The 25018-nt window shown below is 34.5% G+C and overlaps 5 protein-coding genes across 9 annotated transcripts in view; 4 read left to right on the top strand and 1 right to left on the bottom strand.

The window, feature by feature from the left end:
* Window positions 1–1410: 1410 nt before the first annotated feature.
* On the top strand, window positions 1411–12348 carry LOC120346435 (Na(+)/citrate cotransporter-like). 3 transcript variants are annotated; one of them, XM_039416173.2, is made up of 14 exons: window positions 1411–1673; window positions 1868–1996; window positions 2559–2695; window positions 3098–3224; window positions 3741–3783; window positions 3991–4103; window positions 6104–6258; window positions 6832–6954; window positions 7401–7490; window positions 9625–9729; window positions 9962–10181; window positions 10528–10636; window positions 11173–11366; window positions 11835–12346. In XM_039416173.2, exons 1-14 carry the CDS (start codon window positions 1566–1568, stop codon window positions 12000–12002), a joined length of 1821 nt encoding a protein of 606 aa, XP_039272107.2. In that variant the 5' UTR covers window positions 1411–1565; the 3' UTR covers window positions 12003–12346. The 3 variants fall into 3 exon arrangements, with proteins under 3 accessions (XP_039272107.2, XP_039272109.2, XP_039272108.2); XM_039416175.2 differs by lacking the exon at window positions 11173–11366 and having other exon boundaries at window positions 11835–12348; XM_039416174.2 differs by lacking the exon at window positions 9625–9729.
* A 553-nt stretch (window positions 12349–12901) lies between these two features.
* On the bottom strand, window positions 12902–14436 carry LOC120346453 (uncharacterized). Its single transcript, XM_039416197.2, has one exon. The coding sequence runs from the start codon at window positions 14041–14043 to the stop codon at window positions 13342–13344; it is 702 nt and encodes a 233-aa protein (XP_039272131.2). The 5' UTR covers window positions 14044–14436; the 3' UTR covers window positions 12902–13341.
* Window positions 14437–14520: 84 nt separating this feature from the next.
* LOC120346447 (SWI/SNF-related matrix-associated actin-dependent regulator of chromatin subfamily B member 1-A-like) lies at window positions 14521–18481 on the top strand. Of its 2 annotated transcripts, XM_078115027.1 has the most exons (10): window positions 14521–14734; window positions 14919–15026; window positions 15272–15328; window positions 15920–16052; window positions 16357–16497; window positions 16636–16763; window positions 17194–17366; window positions 17553–17743; window positions 17948–18079; window positions 18302–18481. In XM_078115027.1, the coding sequence occupies exons 1-10, from the start codon at window positions 14635–14637 to the stop codon at window positions 18330–18332; spliced, it is 1194 nt and encodes a 397-aa protein (XP_077971153.1). In that variant the 5' UTR covers window positions 14521–14634; the 3' UTR covers window positions 18333–18481. The 2 variants fall into 2 exon arrangements, with proteins under 2 accessions (XP_077971153.1, XP_077971154.1); XM_078115028.1 differs by lacking the exon at window positions 15272–15328 and having other exon boundaries at window positions 14523–14734.
* A 3997-nt stretch (window positions 18482–22478) lies between these two features.
* LOC120346458 (adrenodoxin-like) lies at window positions 22479–24175 on the top strand. The gene is made up of 2 exons (XM_039416202.2): window positions 22479–22687; window positions 22959–24175. The coding sequence occupies exon 2, from the start codon at window positions 22971–22973 to the stop codon at window positions 23481–23483; it is 513 nt and encodes a 170-aa protein (XP_039272136.2). The 5' UTR covers window positions 22479–22687; window positions 22959–22970; the 3' UTR covers window positions 23484–24175.
* LOC120346426 (RIMS-binding protein 2-like) overlaps window positions 24166–25018 on the top strand; it is a 55867-nt gene continuing 55014 nt past the window's right edge. The window contains exons 1-2 of one of the 2 annotated variants that reach the window (XM_078115024.1): window positions 24166–24342; window positions 24727–24771. In XM_078115024.1, coding sequence (XP_077971150.1) covers window positions 24166–24342; window positions 24727–24771 — 222 coding nt within the window. The remainder of the gene's footprint in view (window positions 24343–24726; window positions 24772–25018) is intronic. The other variant, XM_078115025.1, reaches the window with a different exon arrangement.

Below are 25018 nucleotides of genomic sequence, written 5' to 3'. Positions count from 1 at the left end.
TATAAATTATTGTGTTTTTTTCTGATTTTAAGGGGGTACATTATACACACCTGCGTCAGGTATGTCATCTCTATGATGATATAACTTGTATTGTATTAGTATTGTAGTGCGATTCCACGGAGTTGTTTAGGTTTTCCGGAAAGTGATTGTGACACAATAATTGAAGTAGATTAGAAACTTTTTTGGTGTGTTTTGGGGAAGTTCAGAAAAACGCAATCCATTACTATATATATGCAAAACAAGAGAGCAATGCTCAAATATATGGACACGCAACTCAACGACAACGAACTCAATAAAGTCGGAGCTATTCTTCTCATATTGTGACATGGCAGTGATGTAATTTTTGGATGGCGTAGTCAGGTCCGAACAGACAGATATCCGTTTTTAACTCAGAGTATCAAAACTTTAACGAACCTCAAAAGATTGTTTTACTATCTGCTACATACCAATAATATATATAAAGAAATGATATGGTTGAATGCGAACAGGTTGCCATTTAGTGCCATTTTCAACTGAAACCGGTGGACTGGAACCACAACCGATGATCGATCATTCTATTCTACATGATGAGCGGACACTTTTTATTGGAGGCAGTATTCAAATATGGTTTTATAGAAGGTTGAGATCTAACATAGTTTGCCCTTTAACATACGTTGAACTCATTGATCGTATATTATTAACTTATACGTATTTGAAATACTGATCAAATTCAGGACTAATGTAGCTAGTTTTGTAGTTTTTCGTCTTGATGTTGTAATCGCGTTCGGGTAGGACCATGTTCTTTCACGACCGGAATGAGTCCGTTGAACATTGAAAAAAACTGTTGAACATTGAGTCAACATGCACTCTAATTGCCTATTGTTTCAATTTCGTCTAAACGACTTCTAAATAAATTGTTCTTTATTAGAGTTTTTTTTTCAACCCAGCCCGCTAAGCCATTTAGTTTCTTGTCTCCACTCCAGCAAACATGAAATCCTAATCCGACAGTTCATGTTTAAAAAACATGGGTAGTAATACATGTTTTACTCCTGTCGCTGCGTTAAATCTTGCATTGTGGTAATTTTTTAATCCGTTGTGTACATGGAAAAACTAAATTTGTTGTGTTGCCCATTTAAATGTCTGAAGTTGGTTCTGTGGCCAACCGACAAAAAAATGTTGCACACCCCTCATCTAAAATGATACATACCAACATACGTCAAGAAATTGGTTAAATGTTACCTCGATTTAGCAGCAAGGCATGACTCATGTTAGCATTGCTAAAATAAGTTGCTAAATTAATCATCCCTTGATAGTGAAATATGAACCTATTTGTACAAATATTGCGCGTTCGTTTTCCTCATATCAATTACAAAAGATAATCACCATTCTTAACATCTAAGCGTTCGTATATCCTTGGGCGGGTAACGCAATTGCCGTAGTATAATTTTTACTGGTGTATGTTTATTATGAAGATTTTAGAGATTAAATCTGTAAGTTTAGATAATAAAGATCAGCGAGCATAAACATTCATTCTATAAAATTTGCGAACGAATTGTACGCATTTGGTGAAACGAGATAGCAGAAATATGTCTTTGGCTTACTTTTTCACCTGGATTCGGAGGTTTCAGAAAAGTGTGATTTTTCTACTGACACCAATACTGTTTCTCCCGCTGCTGATAATGGGAACTACAAAAGTAAGATATTTATCTAAAAAAATTATATTCCGATTATTTTTTATATGGGTCCACGAAATCAAATTTTTTATTGATTTAATATATATACGTTATTGATGCCATCGTTTTCTCAAAAAAACTTTTATTTTGAACGATTAACTTTGAAATTAATATTTGTAAATGTAAACCATGTGTAATATACAAACATATTACAGGTCTCAAGCTGCGGTTACGTGATTTGTCTTATGGGCGTCTACTGGACAACTGAAGCATGTCCTCTTGTAGTGACGTCATTCATGCCAATTTTGTTGTTTCCTATTTTCGGGATTCAAACTGCAGATGAGGTAAAATACACAATTCATACTTGAAATATATTTTAATAATACGTATCTACAATAAATATTCTTAGTGTACTTGTACTTAGTCAGTTTACGTGTACAAGAACAAGTGATGAATCCAGTTTATGTAACATAGTATACTGTATATAGTGTCCAGTTTATTTACCATAGTCAGTGTATCAGTGTGACTCGAATATTTTAGAACTAGACGAAAGCGCTGACAAAAAAGTATTTAGCAAGAAAACATTCTTTTGTCGATAAAAAGCGATTTACGACGTCGCTCAGTGATTTATTCAAAACCGAAATCGCATTAGGTTGTACTCACAATAAACTAAAATAAGCAAAGTAAAAGTAGTCAACACGCAATTAAGTCATACTTTAATTTCAAAGTACGGAGAGATTAATTACATTACGAAAAGAAATTAGGACGCTAAGCACTCACACGAAGACATAATCTCATGTGCATATGTCATTGAAGCTTTGTAATAAATTCTCGCACTTTGGCGAAAAACTGAAAAACGTGAATACCAAATTGTAGCAACCCTAACCAACCATACTTTACTTTAAGGTGTCGATGAGTTATATGCGCCATGTATGCTTTCTTTTTCTTGGTGCTTTTGTGCTCTGCATTGCAATAGAAGAATGGAATTTACATAGAAGATTTGCGCTTCGGGTGTTGCTCTTTTTCGGGTCGAGACCATGCTGGTGAGTCTCGAAAATTGAAATGTAGAATTATTCCAATACGGTAACAAAATTATTTAACAAAAATTTAAGCTGGACTGGATAAAAACTGAAAAACGTGTAACCAAGCTCTTCTTTTACTGGCGATATCTCCATCTAGCTGTGACAATGCTGCATTGAGGTTACACGTTAATTGATATTTACTGGAGCAGTTTGGGAGCAAATTCGAGGTTAAGCATCAAGTTAGCAAACATAAGCGTCGTTGGCGCTATTCAAACAATCTATGTTGCAGAATACTCTTCCCACTTCTCGTTGAAAGCGTAGTATCTTCGAGAAACCTTGAATAACATTTTGTTTATAAATAAAAATCTGATAAATGACGCCAATCGTTATACACATATATTTAACATCTAATTCTCATTTAAGGATTATGTTAGGAATGATGTTTATTACTGGATTCCTCTCTATGTGGTTGAGCAACTCTTCAACGTGTGCCCTCATGCATCCGATCACCGTTGCTTTATGCAGAGAAATTTCAACAGCAGAAAAGAAAGTAAGCCGTAGGTCGTTAAACCGAATGCTGAGATGTTACAATCCAAGCATCGAAACGAGGAGCATATTTAAGTTCTTTCGCTATTGGTGTTTTTGTCGGAAGTTGACTCAGAGTCGGAAACTTCGAGATCGAAATTTTGACCCTCAGGCGCTGTAGTTGGACTTCTAAAAAATTCCTATTCTCACAAAGTCGGAATAAAAATTTTCGATAAAAACTGAAAAAACGTGTAACCAAGCTCTTCTTTTACTGGCGATACTTCCCCTCTAGCTGTGACAATGCTGCTTTCAGGTTACACGTTAATTGTAGGTTACTGGAGTAGCACTAAGTCTAGATCTAATTGTCAATATTTTCTGCAAGTCTTCGAGTTAATTCGTAAACTCACGTGAAAAACATTGATAAAATTTGTTTGAATACTATAAACTCAATGGTTCCGTTTTAGACTATACGTGTACATTATGTGTAATAGGCTACTTCTTTTTACGATTCACTCTATGTTTTTATTTGTTCATTACAAAGAAAAGGTGCGAAGAGACCCAGCAGGAAGTAAAGGATATTTCTGGTAAGCAATACAAGTCGACTCATTTATAAGATTTGCATTAATAAGTAGTTTTAATCTTTTGAAGCATGGATATAGTAAAATCTACATATCATATTGTTCATTTGGATAGGAGGATAGAGTTTACAGAAAGCAAAACTACGGGTGAAGGGATCTTTCTCTTAATACACTACCTTAAAAATCTCTGACTAGCAATATAATGTTTCACAGACGAGGTGTTTGAACTTCCCGAAAATACAGTCAACGCAGAAAATGTACAAGAAACAATTGAATTCTTACCCGAAAGTGATCGCAAAAACGAAACGAAGAAGGATGAAACTCCGGTATTAAGGTTTTCAATATTATACGTCTCTTGATAGTTACTTCCTGTGTGTATATTTTCTCAAACTTATAACAAGTGCCATTCAATTCAGTTAGATTCCGGCGCTATATGAAAGCACATTATACTCGTACCGTGCTGAATTGGGAAAACTGATATTTTGGGACTGATGCCAGCAATATTATATCAATAAATAGTCTTGCTGCACACTAACACAAATATATTTCTGTAACGTTTCGTCTGACCAAGGTCAAACTTCCTCAGACATACATATTTCAACTAAAGCAAGAACAGCAATTGCAAGCACATTTATACAATGGGTGCCATGGCAACAAAACAATATCATAACAATGTGAGTTAACGAACTCATGCAGGTGGTGATTGAAAACTTAATTAACAACAGTAAGTTTAAATTCAATTAAAGAGTCCAGCTGCACACTAACACAAATGTATTTCTGTAACGTTTCGTCCGACCAGAGTCAGACTTCCTCAGACAAGCAGTTTACAACAATGCTGATTAATTTTACAAGCAGTTTACAACAATGCTGATTGTTGTAAACTGCTTGTCTGAGGAAGTCTGACTGTGGTCGGACGAAACGTTACAGAAATATATTTGTGTTAGTGTGCAGCTGGACTCTTTAATTGAATAGAATAGTCATGTTTATTCCAGCTACAGTATCCTTGCAGTATACGCATACGGATCCACTAGCATAAAGGCATAGAGAAAAGATAGGAAGTTAGTCTCGCGCAACCCAACTCAAATTTAAGTAAGTTTAAATATTTAAAAGTAAAAAACACATGAAAGTTTCATGCACATTCATAAAATGGGTGTCATGGCAACATAACAAATCACAACAATGGGATTTGAAAAATAAATAAATTGGTGATTGTATTTTAATTAACTGCACTAAAAAAATACATGGTAAAAAAAATAAAATAAAAATAAAAAAAATAAGAAAAATTCGGTAAAATTACGAAAATATACGGTGTATAAAATGTTCCTAAATGCCCTAAACTTCTTTAATGTTCATTCCCAGTGGCTCATGCGTTCCAAGTAGGTGAATGAAATATGATTCTTTAGTTTTTCGATAAATATGGTCTTGAAACAGTTTTTCAATTCCAATTACATTAAAGTCTTTCAGTGAATGTCCAGGTTGGTTAAAGTGAGCCCCGACGACCAGGTCTCTGTTTTTTGTACTTCTAATGTGTTCTGAAATACGATATTTCAGATGCCTCCCTGTTTCGCCAATGTACTGCATGTCACATTTTTTACAGATTATTAAGCAGACGACGTTTTCCGTATTGCACGTTATTTTTTGAGTAATTTTTAGTTGAATAGTTTTTTGTTTGTTTGTCGCTACTTTCGTTTCTTCAGAATGTTTGCAGGTTATGCATGACTTCCACATTTAAAAAAACCTGGATTGTGGCTGACAGGTGATTTTGGCTTTAATTTGGCTCTGACTAGCCTATCTCTGAGTGTGGTACATTTTCGGTGAGCTAATTTGGGTAACTCACATTGTTATGATATTGTTTTGTTGCCATGGCACCCATTGTATAAATGTGCTTGCAATTGCTGTTCTTGCTTTAGTTGAAATATGTATGTCTGAGGAAGTTTGACCGTGGTCAGACGAAACGTCACAGAAATATATTTGTGTTAGTGTGCAGCAAGACTATTTATTGAATTACTCAGGATAGTTATCTTCACTCTTGCTACAGCATCCTTGCATTATATGCATACGGATCCACCGACGCAAAAGCATAGAAAACGGAAAAGTAGTTGGTCTTGTAGAAACCCAATCGATAGCACAAATGACTTTTCTTTGGGACATCTATAACAGAACACTGTTTCTGTATCTTTAGCAGAGAAACGATTGTAAAGAACGTCACAAGTGATTTGTCAGACATTTTTCAAAACTTTTATTTACAAATTTACTATTTTCCCGATTTCACTCAGAAATATTTCATTACAACTGTGTTTGCCTAATCTTATTCATCAATTTTTAGATAAACGAAGAAATTTCCATACTCCAGGATGGAGAAGCGATTAAGTTGGAAAAATCAATGTTGCTCGCAGTAACATATTCTTCTACATTTGGAGGTACATGTACAACGGTTGGAACACCATCAAACCTTGTGGCTATTGGAATTTTCGCAACAACGTAAGTATCGTGACATTCGCGACGCACTAAATTAATATTACGAAAACGATATTTAAAAATATTCATCAGTTTTTGAGCGTTCCAATTCTGGCCTTATTTTAAATTGAATTCTACACGGCTATGTCGCTATGTGCGCACTAATGCTAAATTTTTACACAAATAAACAAAATATCTAATACTAAAGCTGCGCATAAAAAATAAACCACAATCCCTTAGTGTAGAGTTGTCGATTGCCGCAGGCAGTCTGTGTCCGCGAATTTCACTTTTTATTATACATATGAAATAGCAAAGATATAATTTTCGCCAACGCAAATTTTGAACTTTTATTCAATATTATAAGTCAGTCTACTTATTTTTCAATAAAATAATATGTAAGTATATGTTCATATTTTTAACAATGCATTTGTTTCGAATTTGCACATCAAGTCTGTTTGTTGTATTTTGACAAATAAGGTATTTTGAGTGTTAGCGTAGTCGTAGACAAAACAAAATACACTACACAAATGAAATTGTGAAAAAATAATAGAAAGTCGTAACCTGCATGCCAACATTTAATGTATTTCTTTTATACAGTTTCGGGAAAGAATCATCAAAAGACTTGAATTTTGTTTCGTGGTTTCTATTTTGTCTCCCGATGGCAATTGTTTTTATATTCATCACGTGGATTTGGGTGCTATTCCGGTTTCGGAATATTGGGTATGAGTTGTAATAAATATAATTTTTTTCATTATGACAATTTATATCAAAAGTTCATATATACAGGGTGGGCCAAAAAAAAATGTTACCATGGTAACGTTTTTTAGCCTTCCATGTATATATAATAAATTTTATTGTATGCAACCTCAATAAACTCATGACATTTTGAAGTATTACTCCGCTAAAGATTTTATTGAACAATAAAAGTGTATGCATAGTTTTCAAATGTAAAAGGTAAACGATTGTCCAGTGCGTATGCCCATTTTCAATTTTTTTCACCACTTTTCGATTTCTGAAGAGAAATTCGTAACGTCAGTAAATTGTACCTTTTTGTATATGTATTCAAGCTATACAGTATATACATTCATTTGATATTATGTAAATTGTAAGATTTAATTAGGTAACGAACATCGTAAATTCACTTATTTTGTTGTGCATACTTTTAGGCAGTTGAGATCACGAAGCATAAACAAAATATCATCAAAACGCATCAAGGAGATGATACAAGCCAAAAATGATAAATTACCACCCATGAGGTAATAGTGTACAAATTTACTGACATCGCAAGCTTATTTTGTGTCAATCCGTAATCGCGCCTGTAGCACCAAACACACGTTACATATTTTACTTGTAAATTAAGCAATCATAATTTCCGTATCTCAGTTCAATTGCCGAAGAATCGAATGTACGAAACGTTTAGTCCCAAATAATTTAAATACACGATGATGATATGATGTGACTTAACTAAAGAGGTCATATGTAGAAAAACTAGGGTCGGGCATCGTTATTCGTTACCGATAGACAAGGTCAGATCATGACTTCTAGAGCATATGTTCTCAAAGTGCTCCGTACGGAGCCCCAGGTCTCCGCGAGAGAAACCCAGGGGCTCCGCGAGCTATTCGATTACTTTTCAAAATAATGACTAGTTTTGTAACTGTTCAAAGAAGCAATAACAGCTTTGATAAAATGTGACAACAATATAGCCTCGAAATATGGCAAAGAGGCGGAATTAAAAAATGACATTATTTATAAGCTGGAGCGCAGCCAGGATTCTCAAGAGGTGGAGATTTGAATCGGAAATTTCCGCGCAACATTCTTTGCGATTATAAAAAACGGATAACGAGACTTCTGTTGCGTAAAATATTCAATGTATGGCCGATGCGAGCATTTAAAGTGTCTTGTCGTAATAATTCAATTGTACTCATAGTTACTCAAGTTTCATTCGAGATTACTATTAGGATTACTAAAATGAAAGAATACTAATCTAAAAATTCATAAAATACGTGATAAACTGCCAACTATAAATAAATTGGAGTCGTATTTTTGCGATCTTGGAATTTGTCAAACTTGATTTGTTCTTTTGCACTCGAGATTATTATTAAGCAAGATATCGCCGTTTAAAAAATCACAAGATCTGGGCAAAATACGATTGGACTTTATTTTAATGCATGCGGCACCGTCGGTAGTTTCAGAATAAAAAAAAGGTAAATCGCGCACACAATTGACTGTGTTTCGATTTCGCAGTTACTATATACGATGAATAAATATTTTAGAATGCCGTTTTTCAATTAAGAAATTTGAGTTGCGGATTTACCTCTTTATTATTAATTATTATTTTTAGCATTTCGTCGCCGATGACTATATGGTAACATGTTTTTCACATTGAATTCATAATTCCCCACGAGAACAAAAAAGCAATTATTGTCGTCATTGTGGAACAATACATGTATATGCCGAAGAAAATTTTTGATTTAGGGAGAATAAACACCGGCGTAAAGATGTTTAAAAACATGCCATGCTGACGAAAACCAACGGTGATTGTAACAAAATGCAATCGCGCACGTTATTAGCGGCCTTTTAAGTCTTCCGAAAATGTCAAAAGGGAAAAGATTCGACCCCTAGTTTATTAATATGTTTGTCAAGTGTCAAATTCACAGCTTTAGTAAGAGTATATATATATAATTTATCTTTGAAATTTTGATTTATTTAAGACTTGCATTAACCCCATTAAAAAAGGTTTAGCATTTAAATCAAACTTACTCAGGGATATTTATCGGTACAATTTTAACATTTCTTTTGGGGCTCCGCGAATAATAGTCAACCTTTTCAGGGGCTCCGCAACACCAAAAGTTTGAGAACCCCTGTTCTAGAGGACCAAAAAACTTAAGACTTTGGTGCCTTATGTATGAAAAATTAATAATATATATGTATGTAACTACAGTTCCTTGTTATCTGAAATTGAATAAGTAAGTTTTAGTATTCATTACTGATTAGAGGCCAAATTATATTTAATTTGCATGATATTTTTTGAAAATATTCTCATGACTACAAACATTTATATAGGTTTAATATGATACTTGAGAAAGAAAAACAAGCAGAATTTATTTTAATCGGGACAATATCGAGGTCTGAGTCGTCGAATTCAAATTATTTCAATGAACACTAAGGCGCCATTGAAAATTCGATCATGAAAATGTCTGTGGTTTCCCCTTTTCCTCGATGCCCCAATCACGTGCTTATTTTGCCAAATTGGTAATCTAGCCCCGTCGGCAGAGCACCGAGTTTGCGGGATACGTTAACAACCATAAAATCAATGATATATATAAGTATTCTACATCCCTATCCCCTGCGAACTAATAATAATTATATCATCTATAATATTTCCTACAGTTTTGGAGAAATATGTGTTCTTATTCATTTTGTTGTGTTAATTCTGCTATGGTTTCTACGAGATCCGAAAATATTTCCTGGATGGAAAAACTTGCTCCCAAACGGGTATGAAATCGTCTGTCATATATATATATATATATAATCGTACCGTATATAGATATTTATTGAAAATCAAAAACATTGAAGCGATTATAAAAAAGTGTTAGTGCCTTTACCTATTTGGTAATAAAATAATAATCAAATAATATAATAAAGTATATATCAATATAATCTATATTTATTAGCACAAACAACCTTTCCGACAAACTTTCGTAAGTTCAAAAACTACATGTTTCAGATATGCACAAGATTCTACAACTGCTGTGCTAGTTGCAATGTCATTGTTTTTGTTTCCTTCAAAATTGTCTTCGTTTTCGTGGATGTGGAAAAAAAAGACTGAACAATTTTTGCCCCCTACATCTCCCACGTTATTATCATGGAACACGTTTCAACGAAAATTTCCATGGGATGTGATGCTTTTAGTGGGTGCAGGATTTTCTTTAGCCAAAGCATGTGTGGTTAGTATGCGATTGCCTGCAATGTTTTTAAATTTATGTCATTGTAATTTACATGTATTAGAATGAGAGAAAGTTTATATATAAATTGCACCATACGAACAACCGGGGCCGAAAAAAAAACATGACTAAAATATCACAGTGCGCGACGTAGTTGAACATACCTTCACTAATGAGTTAAAAGTCTATCGTCTTGTATCGTACAGCATCCGGTTTAATGTTGTTTCTATCAATATAACAAATATATATCTTTTGATTTCGTCATCAAGCTATTCGGCAGCATCCAATAATACACATTGTGTCAGTACTAGTTCACTGTCAGATGAAATTACACACACTCTTGTTTTAGGATTCCGGGTTATCAGAATGGTTCGGCGCCAGCCTTACAACAGCACTTCAAGGAATACCAGCGTGGGCAGTGTTGTTAGTAATTTCTATTACAATATCGTTATTGACAGGTATGGTTGGCAGCCTTGAGCTTCGCATTTTTAGTGACATCGTATTTTATAAGATTCTAGGACTGGCGGCTTGTTGGACACGTCAGTGTACATAACGATCGTTTCAATATTATGTTGTTGTTCTTGTTAGTCTTCTCTTTCGTCATGATGAAATCGCTTTTCTCTTCGAATACGGGACCAATTGCTTTGAAATTTTCAGCGGTTAAAGATTGATTTTTTTTCCAGGAGGGTATTACTTTTACTTATTTCAAAAATTTCTGTGGACTTCAAGAGATTCGTTTTTTATGTGTCAGAATAAAAAATAGCGACACCTTGTGATGTGTTCATATATTTGAGCACAGCTCTCTTGTTGCCAGCATTCCCAATTCTCGTCGCACAAGTAAGAAGACAAACGTTAAGCAAAATTGCTAAACGCTAAACAACAAATTACCTTTCTTTGTCTCTTGATTCGAAATATATATAGGTACAATTTCTAGCACCACTTCTAACTGTTGAATGAGAAAGATATTATTCAATAAATTCTGTTCATTTCACAGAATTCAGCAGCAATCTCGCGACAACCAGTGTATTTTTGCCAATTATGATGGAGTTGTCAAGAGACTTGAATATAAATCCAGTGTTTATTTTACTTATTACAACTTTATCCAGCTCATTTGCATTCTCTTTACCAATTGCAACTCCAGCTAACGCTTTGGCATTCACATTCGGCTCTTTGCGCGTTATGGATATGGTAAGTCGAGTCCGGAACTAGTCATTTATATATATAATATATATATGATTAGTTCTCACTTCGAGCGTCGTAAAATATTTTCCACTGCATCAATAACATCCTCAATTTATATGATACTCTCAGCACTAAGCCTAGAAGCTAGTATGTCGTAATTTGCATCCGGGGATAACACAACTGCACTCCGCCGCCAACTGTAGGCCAACGGTTTCTAAAACATTGCATTTTGGAGAAAATAATTTTGAAATCATTTAGAAAATATCCTATTGATTACCAATCGTTTGCTGTGTTTGCTTTCTTCAAATCATCGACAGAAGTTTATGAATTTCATAGGTGTAAAACATGGTTATGTTTATGGGACATGAAAGAGTTTTGTTGAAGCAAAAAAAACTGCTACTGAATAAAATCGTATGCGGATTTATTAAATTAGGTTACTATCGTTTAATCATGATGCGTTACATCATACCTCAGGTTACGACCGGTCTTCCACTGAATTTCGTGTGCGTGGGAATTCTGAATGTTTTTGTCCACCTCACGGGTGTTCACATTTTCCACCTGGATGCAATTCCTGTTTGGGCGCTGGGAAACAACACTAATGTTACCTTTCAAAACAACACAACTGCTCAGTGGGGAAGGTAATTCAACAATATGGAAATAAAATGAAGAGCAAAAAGAGAATTTTTTTCGGAAATCCATAATATATAAGAAGCCATAAGTATGCCTTTGTACTGGCTACTATTCAAAAAGCCTGGCAGCGCTTGGATGGGCGCCTTTTCCGCTGATGGGGAACCACAGCTCTAGTGTATTTGACAATCTGTCTGTGGCTTTGACTATTAGTTGAACTAAGCTCGTGGTGAAAATCTCAATATATATGCAGTTCACGTGTATTGCACAAAACTTTGATTTTGAAATACATTAATTACAAAAGCATCGTGAAAGTCTGACATCATTATAAAATTGAATAAGTACAGCATTGAGTGCAGGTGGTGAAGTCATCAGGAAGTACCGTAATTACCCCCAATCAGCATATATGATGCAAAGTTGTATACTTCGTAAAATTTCGACGCGGTCTCCCACGCTTAGCATTAAGTGTGAGTTTTCAACAATTACGAAAACTCGTAAAATATTCCAGTAATTTCCGATCGTTAAATACAAATATTTTGGGTATTTGTGTTATATTTGTATCAGAACATCGGAATTATTTTACTTTGATATTATGCTTTTGTTAAATATGTAAACGAAGGTACGCATAAAAAAAAAGACTACAAACGTGTTCGACCGGAATCCCATTTTTCAAGACCCTTAACATGCAGATTAATTTGTGAAATATTACAATTTGATAAAATATCAAAACTTGAAATTAAATTACAATTTCATGCATTTATCTCGAAAAGACTCCATTGTTTTTATTCCCAGTAAAAGTGAAACATTTTCCATCAGTCTGGCTGACATTTCATTCCTGTTCCTTTTTCTTTTAACGCTCTGTGTTTCATCTTCTACGATATCGAAACTAAACTCGTATGGGTTTTCAATACATGCAAAGTCGAACGTAATTTTTATTAAATCTATGATTTTACACAGCAGACATGTTTGGAAGCGCTTAGATAATGCAAAAGTGAAATATTAGAAAAAATATCAGTACAAAGCATGATGTGTGTAACTTGACATTAAGTAAAATATTTTTAGGCATATTTAGGTGAGATTGCCAGTCGCACTAACTTGCTTGCTTGTGCGTTTAAAAAACAAAACCACGCAATATCACAACCACTTATTCTTAACATATGAACTTGGTTGTAAAATGTGATTTTACAAGGATGGGCGATGTAATAAATATTCCTATGGTGTTTCACCAACTAGACTTTGGTGATTATAACTTAACAAGTAGTGAGAGTCATATTTCTGTTGCAATGCATTACTGGGGACGATCTCATTGCACAATCATAATATTTATTGTCGAATGCAATTTGAAAATCAAAAATCAATCAAGAGGGTATAACTCTTGCATAGCTGGTCTCATGTGGTATTGAGCACCATCATAAAAATCGAAGTAGTCCCATATGCCCGGATGTTGCACTTCAATGTTTGTAACAATGTCTATGTTTTCTTGTGCAACATATGTTGTTTGTATTTCTTGGCGATCTCGTTTATCAACCAAGATAGAATAATGAGGTGTCTTTACTATTGCTGGGTTATTGCCATGCATGGTAAGTATCCAAGTTTTTGGTGCTTTACAGGTTTCATCCCATCCTACAATTACTCCTCTGTATCCATATTTCTTGTGCTTTATGACTTGGCCAACTCTATACTTTAATGCTTTCGGCCGTGGAGATCGTACAGTGATAGATTTAGAAAAATATCCAGTTCCAGATGGATCTTCATACCTGAAAACTTCTTTTGCAAATGATTCCCCTCCAGGCGCAGTTTTGGCCGCTTTCTGATGCTTTTTAATTTTTTTCAAATCTAATCTGAAAGAGCCACCACTGGCCATGTATGTTCCAACAGCTTTTATCCATGATTTACATGTAGCAGCAGTCGCTTTTAAAGAACGTATGATCTCTTGAATAGACCTGGCTCTTACGCTGTCGGATCTGTTTCCATACCACTCGGTCAATATGTACTGAGCGGGAAGGGCCAACAACAAAAGGGTGAGTTGCGCAAATTGCAACCTGTTAACAGGCATTTTCTCGTCACCGAGAATTCGAAAGCAATAACAACATTTGTTAAATCGATTTGCAATAAATTTCAACTTTAGATTAACGGCACGTAATCCAATTCAATGTGGTCTTCTGCTCTGCCTTAACTCAGCAATATAACGGTGGTACTGTTTCCAGAAAACGCGGCGAATATCACTACGCGGAAACTCGACTGACAGAAAAGACACGTAGCCTAGATTGTAAAGGATACCTCTCATACGCGACCGACACCGTGAAACCTTGAATAGATTAATAAAAACTTAATTTTAATAATTTCTCTACGCATCAATTTCCTAAATAATTACAGCAGACTCTATCCACCAACAAGCTTGTCCTAAATCAGATGGTCTTTGATCCAACCACCAAAATATACTTACATCTGAATTTTCTGAAGCGTAGAAAACGCAGAGTTTAGTTAAATGTTTTGTAGTCGTGGTTCACTGCTCTGCTCTGTAGTGCTTCAAGCGACCAATTATTGCGGGTATTTTACTCACTGGTGTAAGTCACTGAATTAGGATTTTCCAATAGATGGTTTGCATATTTGTGAAAATACGCCGTTCCACAGTTCATTATTAAAAATGTCGAGACAATTAGAACCTCTCCGGACATATGGGCCAAAGCCCGCAAAGTTTCAGCTGGAAGAGAATGGAGAATATTATATGATTGGTTCGGAGGTAGGTATCAAAACTTCCTACTGTTGTAGGTACTGTATTTATAATCCCGACTTGATGCAGTATAACCTGTTTAACCTATCATTCATTCTTACCTGTTAATATACCGGTACTAATCTTCTGTCTTTAATGTATAATCTTTCAATAGCTTTTTGTCTTTCTTGTGTCAATGTTATCTTTTTTACAGGTAGGAAACTATCTTAGACTTTTCCGAGGATCTCTTTATAAGCGATACCCATCATTGTGGCGAAGAGTAGCTACTGCTGATGAGAGAAAAATTATTGCTACTAGGTCACCAGGTCTGTTCACAAACATCTTTTAGCGGAGAATTTATTGATATATTTGTAATCACTGCTAGTGTATGCAGATATCAGGAAATTTATTTTCATTATTAATTATTATTCCTGTATCCCATAGAAATTTTATCAGACAAGTTTGGATAATGAATAAGAAATTTTGATTTGTATTATATGCATCATTGCACTTGATGATTTCATTCAATATCATTTTTTGATGTAATTATACTAAATATTATCATTTTTAGACTTATGGAAAAGAATAGCAAAGAAATTATATAAGCAGGCAAAGGGCAGAAAGAAAGGTTTATGATACAGATTTTACACACTGTCAATGGAGAATGCTATATTTACCATGATGATTATGACAGAATAGTCAGATAGAATGGCAGATAAATATTTTTTTTATTGAATTGTTCATTTTTTGAAGATTTTTGCCCTATTGTATACTGCACAACTTTTTTGTTATAGAATATTCATGAAAGTAGAGTATGTTTGAGAAATAAGTTTAAATTTCAGATTGATATAAGGGGAGCTTTTTTTCAAAATCAGATTAGAATGCAATATTTTATAGTTTATGATAGATTGAAAAGTATTGTTGGCAGAAAGTTTTTTGTATTTCCCATAGTTTCATGAATCTTCTGAATTACGCGCTATTAAGCGATGTCAGAGTCAGATATATCTAAAATGCATATCGTTAAAAACATTTTCAAAGTTTGATAAAGTTTTGCAAATTAACACATCTGGTGCTTGTGCCAGTTTCATATCTTCACAAAGAAAGACTATAATCATATTTAAATAGATTTTATGTAATAATATTGAGTGGTTGATATCGTAGATAGTTTGATATCAAAGTGTAACACAATTTTAATTACATGTTATTAAATGGATTCTAGATCTTGGACACAGCACTCTTGCGACAAATGTATCTTTACTCCGCGCTGTTGAAGTGGAAGATGTTTTTGCAGGGAATGATCAAAAATACAGAGCTTCAACATTGTCACTGCCTGTTGACACTTCATATTCAAGGTTCTCATAGTAATTTCTAAATCTGTGAAACATGCTATCAAATGATGAGATTTTTGTTGTATTTCGTATTGTAATTTGTCGTAATGACCATTTTATAGTCTGAAATGGTGAATTTGATTTCTAAATAGTGAAAACCAAATTTTAAATATGATTTAGTTTTTCACTCCCAAGCAAAAAATGTGAAATCCTCTTTTGTTCAAAATCATTTTCCTTTTAATAATTAAATTCACGGAATTGCTCATTTTTTTATTTAAAACTTTCTGGATATGTCGCCCAACTGACATTTGAATCATCAAATTTTCAGGGATTCAGGAAAGAATAAAAGGAACAGTTCTTGGGTTCCAACTCTTCCTAATAGTTCGCATCATCTTGATGCTGTTCCTTGTGCAACACCAATCAGCCATGTTCCAAAATCACAAAAGAAGATTAGAACATTTCCTTTCTGGTAAGATTTTGAGTATTTGTGTATTATTCTTCATGTAGTTATCATAGTACAGAATTTCTGACCAGAAAATGTGTCAGTTCTTTCAATACAATCAAAATAAATTAAAATTCCCATGCTGCTGTATAAATTTCCTTGCAGTTATGATGATAGAGATCCAACTCTCATAAACAGCAATGCTCAACAACCTGAAGTATTAATTCCAATCAGACTTGATATGGAGGTAGATGGACAAAAATTGAGAGACACTTTCTGTTGGAACAAAAATGGTAACTATATTTACTATTTGGTTTTAATGGAAAATATGTGGCAAATATATATTTTTCATGGTTGTGGTTATTACACCTTGAGTGAAGATGGTATTTGAACTCAAGATGTGTAACCTGTGATGTCAACGTAGTTTAGTCTAATGTTTTAACCACTGGGCTATCGTGCCCATTGACATACAAGAGTGGCAGAAAGTAGGGTAACTGGATTATTAAGAGATGTGCAGAATTGTGGAATGACAAACAACCATTTACAAAGTGTGTGACAGGCCTTAAAAATTGCAGTCTTAAGAGGGCAATGATAGAAAACCTTTCGTATAATTTATTTATATGTGCTATGCTGGGTAAAGTGCACGTACAATAAATGCGGTGAAATTCATTCACCCTAAATTTTTCCCTTGTAACAAATATTGGAAATTGAAATATTTTTCAGAACAACTCATCTCTCCAGAAATGTTTGCAGAGGTGTTATGCGATGATCTCGATATAAATCCTTTGACACTTGTTCCTCTCATATCTCAAGCAATTCGAACACAAATAGAAGCTTATCCAAATGCCAGTGATAGCTTATTATCAGAGCAGTCTGACCAGCGAGTTATATTGAAGGTAAACTTTTTTTCCTATTGCACTGCAGAAGATTACTTTGGGCTGTTATCTTTGGTTACCAAGAGCTTGCTGCAATTTTATTAACACTTTTTTCAAAATTGATTTCAGTTATAGGTGTCAAATGTCTTCCTACTTTTTAATATTTATTGAGAGAGGCATGACCACAAACCATATATTTACTTGCAGTTGAATATCCATGTTGGCAACATAAGCCTTGTCGACCAGTTTGAATGGGATATGTCAGATCCAGACAACAGTCCAGAAAAATTTGCAATGAAGTTATCACAAGAACTTGGGCTAGGTGGAGAATTTGTTACAGCTATTGCGTATAGTGTTAGAGGCCAACTAAGCTGGCATCAACGAACATATGCCTTCAGGTTTGTAATTTGTGTTTTCTTTACGATATATATTTTGGTTTTAAATGTTGCTTTGTCCTCATCCGCAAACATAAATGTTTGATATAATCTATCATTCCTTTAGAAAACTTAGGATGTTAGCTGTCTTAACCCACCCATAATATTTCATTTAGTTGGAAGTATTTGATTTTGTTAATATCAAGACCAATTTTTTAATAATGGCAGTGAGAATCCTCTTCCTGGTGTTGATATTCCTGTGAGGAATACAGGGGAAGCCGATCAATGGTGTCCATTCCTTGAAACTTTGACCGATGCTGAGATGGAAAAGAAGATTAGGGATCAGGATCGAAACACAAGGTATATCTTGCACAGTAATTTTATAGGATTCGAATGGCTGCACTGGAAAGTCATATAGAGTAGACAACAGCAGTACTTCCTATCAAGGGAAGTGTTTATAAAAAAACTCGCTTTTCAAAGAAACAAATGTTTATGTTAGACAAGCTTTTTCCACATAAATAATCATTTTTTTCTCTTCCCAATTCGTTTTGCATGAAATGAAACATTCTCTCATATTCACAGGCGAATGAGGCGATTAGCAAATGCTTGGTAAATCTACTTTTGATGTGAATTATTTGCCTCCGTCGTGTCAATCATCAGTATCTTGAAGTCGCTTCATGCTGTTGAGTCCGAAGTGATATTGTGCTGGATACTATTTTGTATTTTTGTTAAATCTTTTCAATAAATTGGCAATTAAACAAGTCTGAGTCGTTTTTGAAATCAACACTGCAATTTGGGTTTTTCAATGATGTGGTTTCAGCTGAGAGGTTCATTGGAACAATGTGGATGCAATGGTTACTAGACTCGTTGCTTGTGAAAAGGGTCTGTCGACATAGTTCCTCCCACATTACAAGCTGCACTCGCTCAGGATAGTATGGTGTTGGACAAAGGAGTGCCGCAAACCGCCACCCATGTTCACACCGTTCTCTTGTATTCGTTTTCAAAATAACCAATCAGCTTGAGTCCATACATCTGGAATGTATAACTGCTTTTGATCAGCTATTCCCATACCCGACATGAACTGGTAAGCGGGGCCGTGGCACTCCTAATGAATAAGTCGTCTTGTCAACGTACCTCTGCCCTGGTATGAATATGAAAAAATTCAATCCTGACTATCACTGTTGAACGCTAAAGATTGTTTTTTTACGTCCTAGGGACTGTACGCGGACTATGTACGACCATACGGTAATTGGAGTCAGCTTCCCTCCATATTCTGGTAATGCATAGAATTCACAATTATTCGATGACACAATATATGTAAGGGCTAAATATTAGGTATTGACTATTTTATTCCATTATGAAATAATACAAATCACAGATTCAACTAATGGTCGAGGCGATAAGCTTGACTATGCAAAATAAAATTATTGAAAGTACTGTGCGATACTTGAACTAGAGATGTACCGATGTATCGGGTATCGGCAATATCGGCCATTTTTTCGGTATCGGCCATGTATCGGTATCGTTTAGATTAAGGCCGATATTTCCGATATATTTACTCTTTTGATATGGTCCAGAATGTTTTAAAAGATAAGTTGGAAATTGGAATACTACTTTTTTATTTATTTTTTGTCTGGAGAGATCGTGAGCTATGAGCCATACATGTCCCCAACTTCTATTTATCAGCCAAACTAGCTCAACTAATTTGGCTATTTTCGCTGTCAAATTTTTATATTGACATTTTTAATATTACATAGTAATTATGAAGAAATATATCAACACAGCATTTAACAAAAAGCAACTAGGCGCCCATAGTTTTAAATCATACCGTGGAATTGGGGTCCTTATTAACGGCACATGGACTTTTGGCACGGGTATAAATTCTGACTGTCTGTCATCAAGTACGAGTGTCATTTAGTCCGTCGACATCGATAAACTAAATTCCGAAATTATTATCCCTCTACGCAGGTATTAATTTTGTTTAACTACAGCTTTATAGATATATTGACATGACCGTCTAGCCCTAGAGTCTAGGGCAACGGCGCACAACCTGCGGCCGCTGCGAAAAAAAAATGCGGCCGTCCACATACAAAATCCTATGAAAATAAAATTCAAAATATAGGATTTGGCGGCTATGCTGGCGTATATTGAAGCAAAACAGAAGCACTGCAAAAAAGACAGACGACACGATGCGTCACAATCTAGATTCTAGATTGTGTATTTGGTGCCAGTTACCTGACTTTGCAAGTTTATCTGCCCACATGCAAGACCAAAGGAGTCATTAAATTGCTACAATTCTTTGCAAACTTTTATAGAATAAATTCATAAAAATATTTGACATTTTATTATACTTTTGGGGACAAGAAAATGGGGGCGACCGCCCCTCCCCGACTTTCGATTTTTTTTCAAAATTGTGCAACCATTATGCAACTTGCAGAGTATATCTGCTCTAGAATAGGTCCACCGAAAAAAAAAATCCTTTTAAAATGCGAATATTATACTTGTAGTCCTACATACTTCATAATTGGGCAGAGTGCACCTCGCACGGGTCAAATACGCGGTTATGACGTCATAAAGCCAAAAAATTCGCGCGTTATTAACCTCCTGGCGGCCGTATTGTATAATAATAAATGCAATGTGGCCGCCAATATCAAAAAGGTTGTGCACCCCTGGTCTAAGGCCTAGACTGTCTCAAAATATATGATAGCAATTGTAAAATATTATAAAATAAATAGTAAAGTAAAAAAACATCCTCGACGGTTATAGGTAGGCCTTCTTATTGTCGGTGCTGATTGATATTCTTTCATGTTGCCTTTGACTTATTGCGTCGACGATTACGATTAGCCACGAAATAAAATATTTGTAAAATGCTTTTAATTTGAACGTAGGACGGCGGCGCTAGAATGTGTGGGTGATATTCGATATTCTTTTAAACACGAATAACGATATTCGAATGTCGCGATATTAACATTAAATTCAAATTAAACATCCCGGCTTATGAGTTTTCTAATTGAACACCGAGAGGATATGGATACCAGACATCAATTTCATATTATGTGATATATCTTTTTTCGATCTGAAATAATGTGTACTATGAACAACGCTCATAGACTATTGTTTTAACCCGTCTGCCCTACACAGCACACCTAATTAGGTAATAATTACATAGTATCCGTATCGGAATATCGGTGATATCGGCATTTTTGTAGTATCGGCGTGTCGGTATCTGCGTTTTTAGCTGGTATCGGATCGGTATCGGTATCGGCGACAAAAGTGGTATCGGTACATCTCTAACTTGAACCGTACATCGTCGGCGTTTTAATTTTTGCTATAGAATTCCTACACATATATATTTATTAAACACTAATGCAGATAAAGAGATCAACAGTCGGTTATATGTTACTCCAATTGATAACAAAAAGGACTGATTGCGGAATATGTGAACCCGTAAATCAGGGATCGGCAAACTTTTGTTGTTCGCGGGCCGAAATTGAAGGTTGCAAGTCATTGGCGGGCCTCACATATTTTTAGAAAGTTAAAAACCGAAGGAATGGCCAATGAATCATATTTTTTCACACATATTTCAGTTAAATTTCAAGCAGTGCGCGAAGACTGATCATTTAAATATTTTCTGCGTCATTAAACCATTTGCACTCGGCATCAACTTTTTTACGTTCTGTTGCCATTTGTCTAATTATATTCAATTTAGGCTCATTAAACGAGTGATTGCGAATTATATACTTGCTAGGTTATAATATAATTCAGTGTCTCAAAACAAATTCTGTCACGTAAAAAATATAATCGTCAATACAGCTGTTTTGTTAATATAACTCAGTGAAGCGTCGCGGGCCGGATTATATTGCTCTGCGCGGGACGGACCAACCCCTGCCGTAAATGATCCAGTTCCAGCAAATCCACGTTATCGGAGATAATGCGTATTTAAAGGAAAATATCCCGCTACGGGGAATTCGTCTGAATTATTATCCACCAGTTAAATTGAGAAAAGTTAGGAAGTTTATATGATATTAGTCGTATGTAATTTAGCATAATCAAGTTCGACTCGGCGATGTGGCTTGATTTTGAGTTGAAAAATAGCGGGAAAAGAGAGAAATGCCATGGAACAAAATAAATTACATGCCCAGTAAACTATTGAATATTATCTGTATGTTATTCTCCATTATTATTACTGATAAATAAATGATAATAAATTAATCCCATTTTCATAAGTGGAGTCGGCCCCAGACTCGCGCGCTCATCTGGCTACATCAAGATAGTGTGATCAATGACATTGTTTAATGTCATTGGTGTGATGTATGATAATTTGGAAAAAAAACAAATTCATCAAAGAATACGGAATAAAACCATGATCCGAGCTCAAATTATTTGTTTTCAATCATACAAAAAAGAGAGATACATGCAAAATATTGTTAGATCTATGCTTGAGAAACCTGTTCATCTGAACTAAATTATTCCAAACTAACTCAACTATTTATAACAATATTTAATATTATTAATACTATTTATTTGAGAATTGAAGTATTAGTATAAGCGTAAATATATACTACCACGGTATAAGTTCATTTCGACTCCATCCTCAGCATAAAAGGCCATTAAATAATCGATAAAAACAAATAAATAAAAACTTACACCATTCCCTTCAGCTGATCGAACATGATCGTTAACTGATCTAATTAGTGTCAATGTTTTTCTATTTCCATGCATACCGCATTATAAAATAACTTAGGTAAAAAAAAGAGAGATACGCACGCCGTTTGTTGTGTTGGTTACGCTTGGATGTTAAAAGCACAGGGTTCAAATTTCGAATATTTTTGCTAGTTTGTTTACGTTTTATCAAATATTGCCCCGACGGTTTGTTCTTCGCCGGTTTTGTAATAACACTTTCATGACTCTCTTTAAAAGTGCCAGTGATACAATTCAAGACAGCCAGAACACTGAAATATCAAACAAGTACGTTGAGCAAGCTATACAGATGTACAGCGCAATATCTGAATACTGGAATATCAAAATCAAGAAAGTTTGGCGACCATTTTTGGATTGGTGTGAAATGTCAGAATAGACTGCGTCAGTTATAAACTGTAAAATACCGTTTTACATTTCATTAATCACTGTACTGGTATATTAGTTGGGGATAGTAAAACTACAAATACATCATATACAGTATTTGAGATTTTGATATTTCATTGTTTTCAACCTTATAGCTTGATACTTGTTATCACAGGATCCTTGCGTGATGAGCAACACTTCATTATTTCACACAATGAAACTATTAAATAAATTTAAAGATATCAGACCAATATGTAGGAGAGGAAAAGTCATGACAGCAACTTTTTCAAAAACAAAACTTTCTAATGCACCTTGTGTACCTTTTCACACATCAACATGTTTGGCTGAAGACAAAATCTCACTGAACTTTGTGGACAGAAAAGGAGAAACGACTGTTGTGAAAGCAGCACCATATGATACAATATTGGACGTTGTAATAGATAACGATTTAGACATTGAATCATTCGGTGTTTGTGAGGGTACTTTAGGTTGTTCAACATGTCATGTTGTGCTTGAAGATAAAACTTTTAATTTTTTAGAGGAGTCTTGTCCTCCTACAGCAGAAGAATTTGACATGCTAGATCTGGCATGTGGTTTAACTGAAACATCAAGACTTGGTTGCCAAGTTGAAATTACAAAAGATATGGAAGGATGCACAATAAAAGTTCCGAAAGAGGCTATTGATGCTAGAGATTTTTGACAGTTGTAGTTTGAAAAAAAATTACTCAATTGTTTTCGAAAGAAGCATAAAGATTTTATTTTTGAAGCTACTCAATGCTTTTATGGTGATACTTTTGTATTAATATTCATATTTCTCGTTTGCCGCAAATCATATTTCTCATACAATTGATGGAGTCCAATAATTCAAAGCCTATATAGAATGTTTATGCCATATTAGTAAAAGTTCAATTTATTGTGCAATTTTTCTTCTGTTTCTTTCGTCGTGTAAAATCAATGCTTAAAATTGATTTCAACATGAAATAGAAAATTGAATTCTACATTTCCTCTTTTTTTGCGCGAAGATATTCAATACTTCATATAATTGAATAATCAGTTTTCCAAAACGGGTACATTAAGGTCAACTGACATATTGCTTATTGGTGATATCATATCACGAAGCTTAGTATTTTTCAACATGGCTGCTTGATCTTTTGATCATAAAATGGATTAAGAGGTTTTTGTCCAGGATTGATAGCAAATTGTGTTATTTTTTAAACTTTGTCGGGTGGTATTAGGGCGTGTTATTTCATTGTAAAAAATTGTAATTTGCTGTGGGTAAAACATTTATTGACATAGCCTTTAAATGGCCAGAATAACTCGTTTTATACAATGGGTGACACTTTTGGTGTAGCAAACTTAAGCTCTGTTTAATATTTTATTTCATGATACAGATTATTTTATCTTTCATTATGTATAATGGCACTATACATGACACTGTGATCACACCAAGAGTAACGAGTTCCATGAGGTTGGACAAAAAAGCAGATCTCAATGAATTAAGTCATCAAATGAAATTGAACATCGCACAACTAAAATCTTTACTCGGAATCAAAAATAAGGTAAAACTTGATTAGAATTTTTCTTTCCACAGATGTAGTGTAGGCCTATATATTTTACACTAAATCTGAGATATATACGGTATGTAACTCAGTTGAACATCAAGTTTGAGATATGAATGGATGGAAATATTGCTACATATTATTTTAAATTTATACATTTTAAAATAGACTTCCATTTTTGTTTCGGTGTAATGGACTTGTTTAAAATCCTTTTTTCAGCTTTCTATATCTTGTGATATCAATCGTCCTTGCTTCTTAATGAGTTATCAAGTGTAAATGTGCTATACTGAAATGTATATGAAAGTATAAAATAACAATCTAGTAATTTACTGTTTTTGTTAATTATTACTATGATAAATCTGAATGATTTTGCTTATGTTTTAGGATGGAGATTTTGACCTTGGTTCAATTGAAGAATTGTCCTTTTTTGTAAGTAGAACATGCTTTTGCTGTCAGTCCAGTTTCTCTTCTGTTTGATTAACTGCTTCCTATCTCCTTCTTTAACATAGCGTTTATGAGTCTGTGTTCATCAATTTGAGGATGAAGTAAAAAGAGTAAAATTGATTGTACTATTAGGTTTAGGATCTTTGATGTCATTGTATCAGCTCTGCCACATCCAGGCCCAATACTAAAATAGTCCTACAGGCGATCACTTCCTTAAGCATAACTCGAAGTC

Source organism: Styela clava, chromosome 8 (assembly GCF_964204865.1).
Source record: "Styela clava chromosome 8, kaStyClav1.hap1.2, whole genome shotgun sequence".
Taxonomy (NCBI): Eukaryota; Metazoa; Chordata; class Ascidiacea; order Stolidobranchia; family Styelidae; genus Styela; species Styela clava.
The sequence above is the reverse complement of the archived record's forward strand: the minus strand, read 5'-3'. Positions and strand labels throughout refer to the sequence as shown.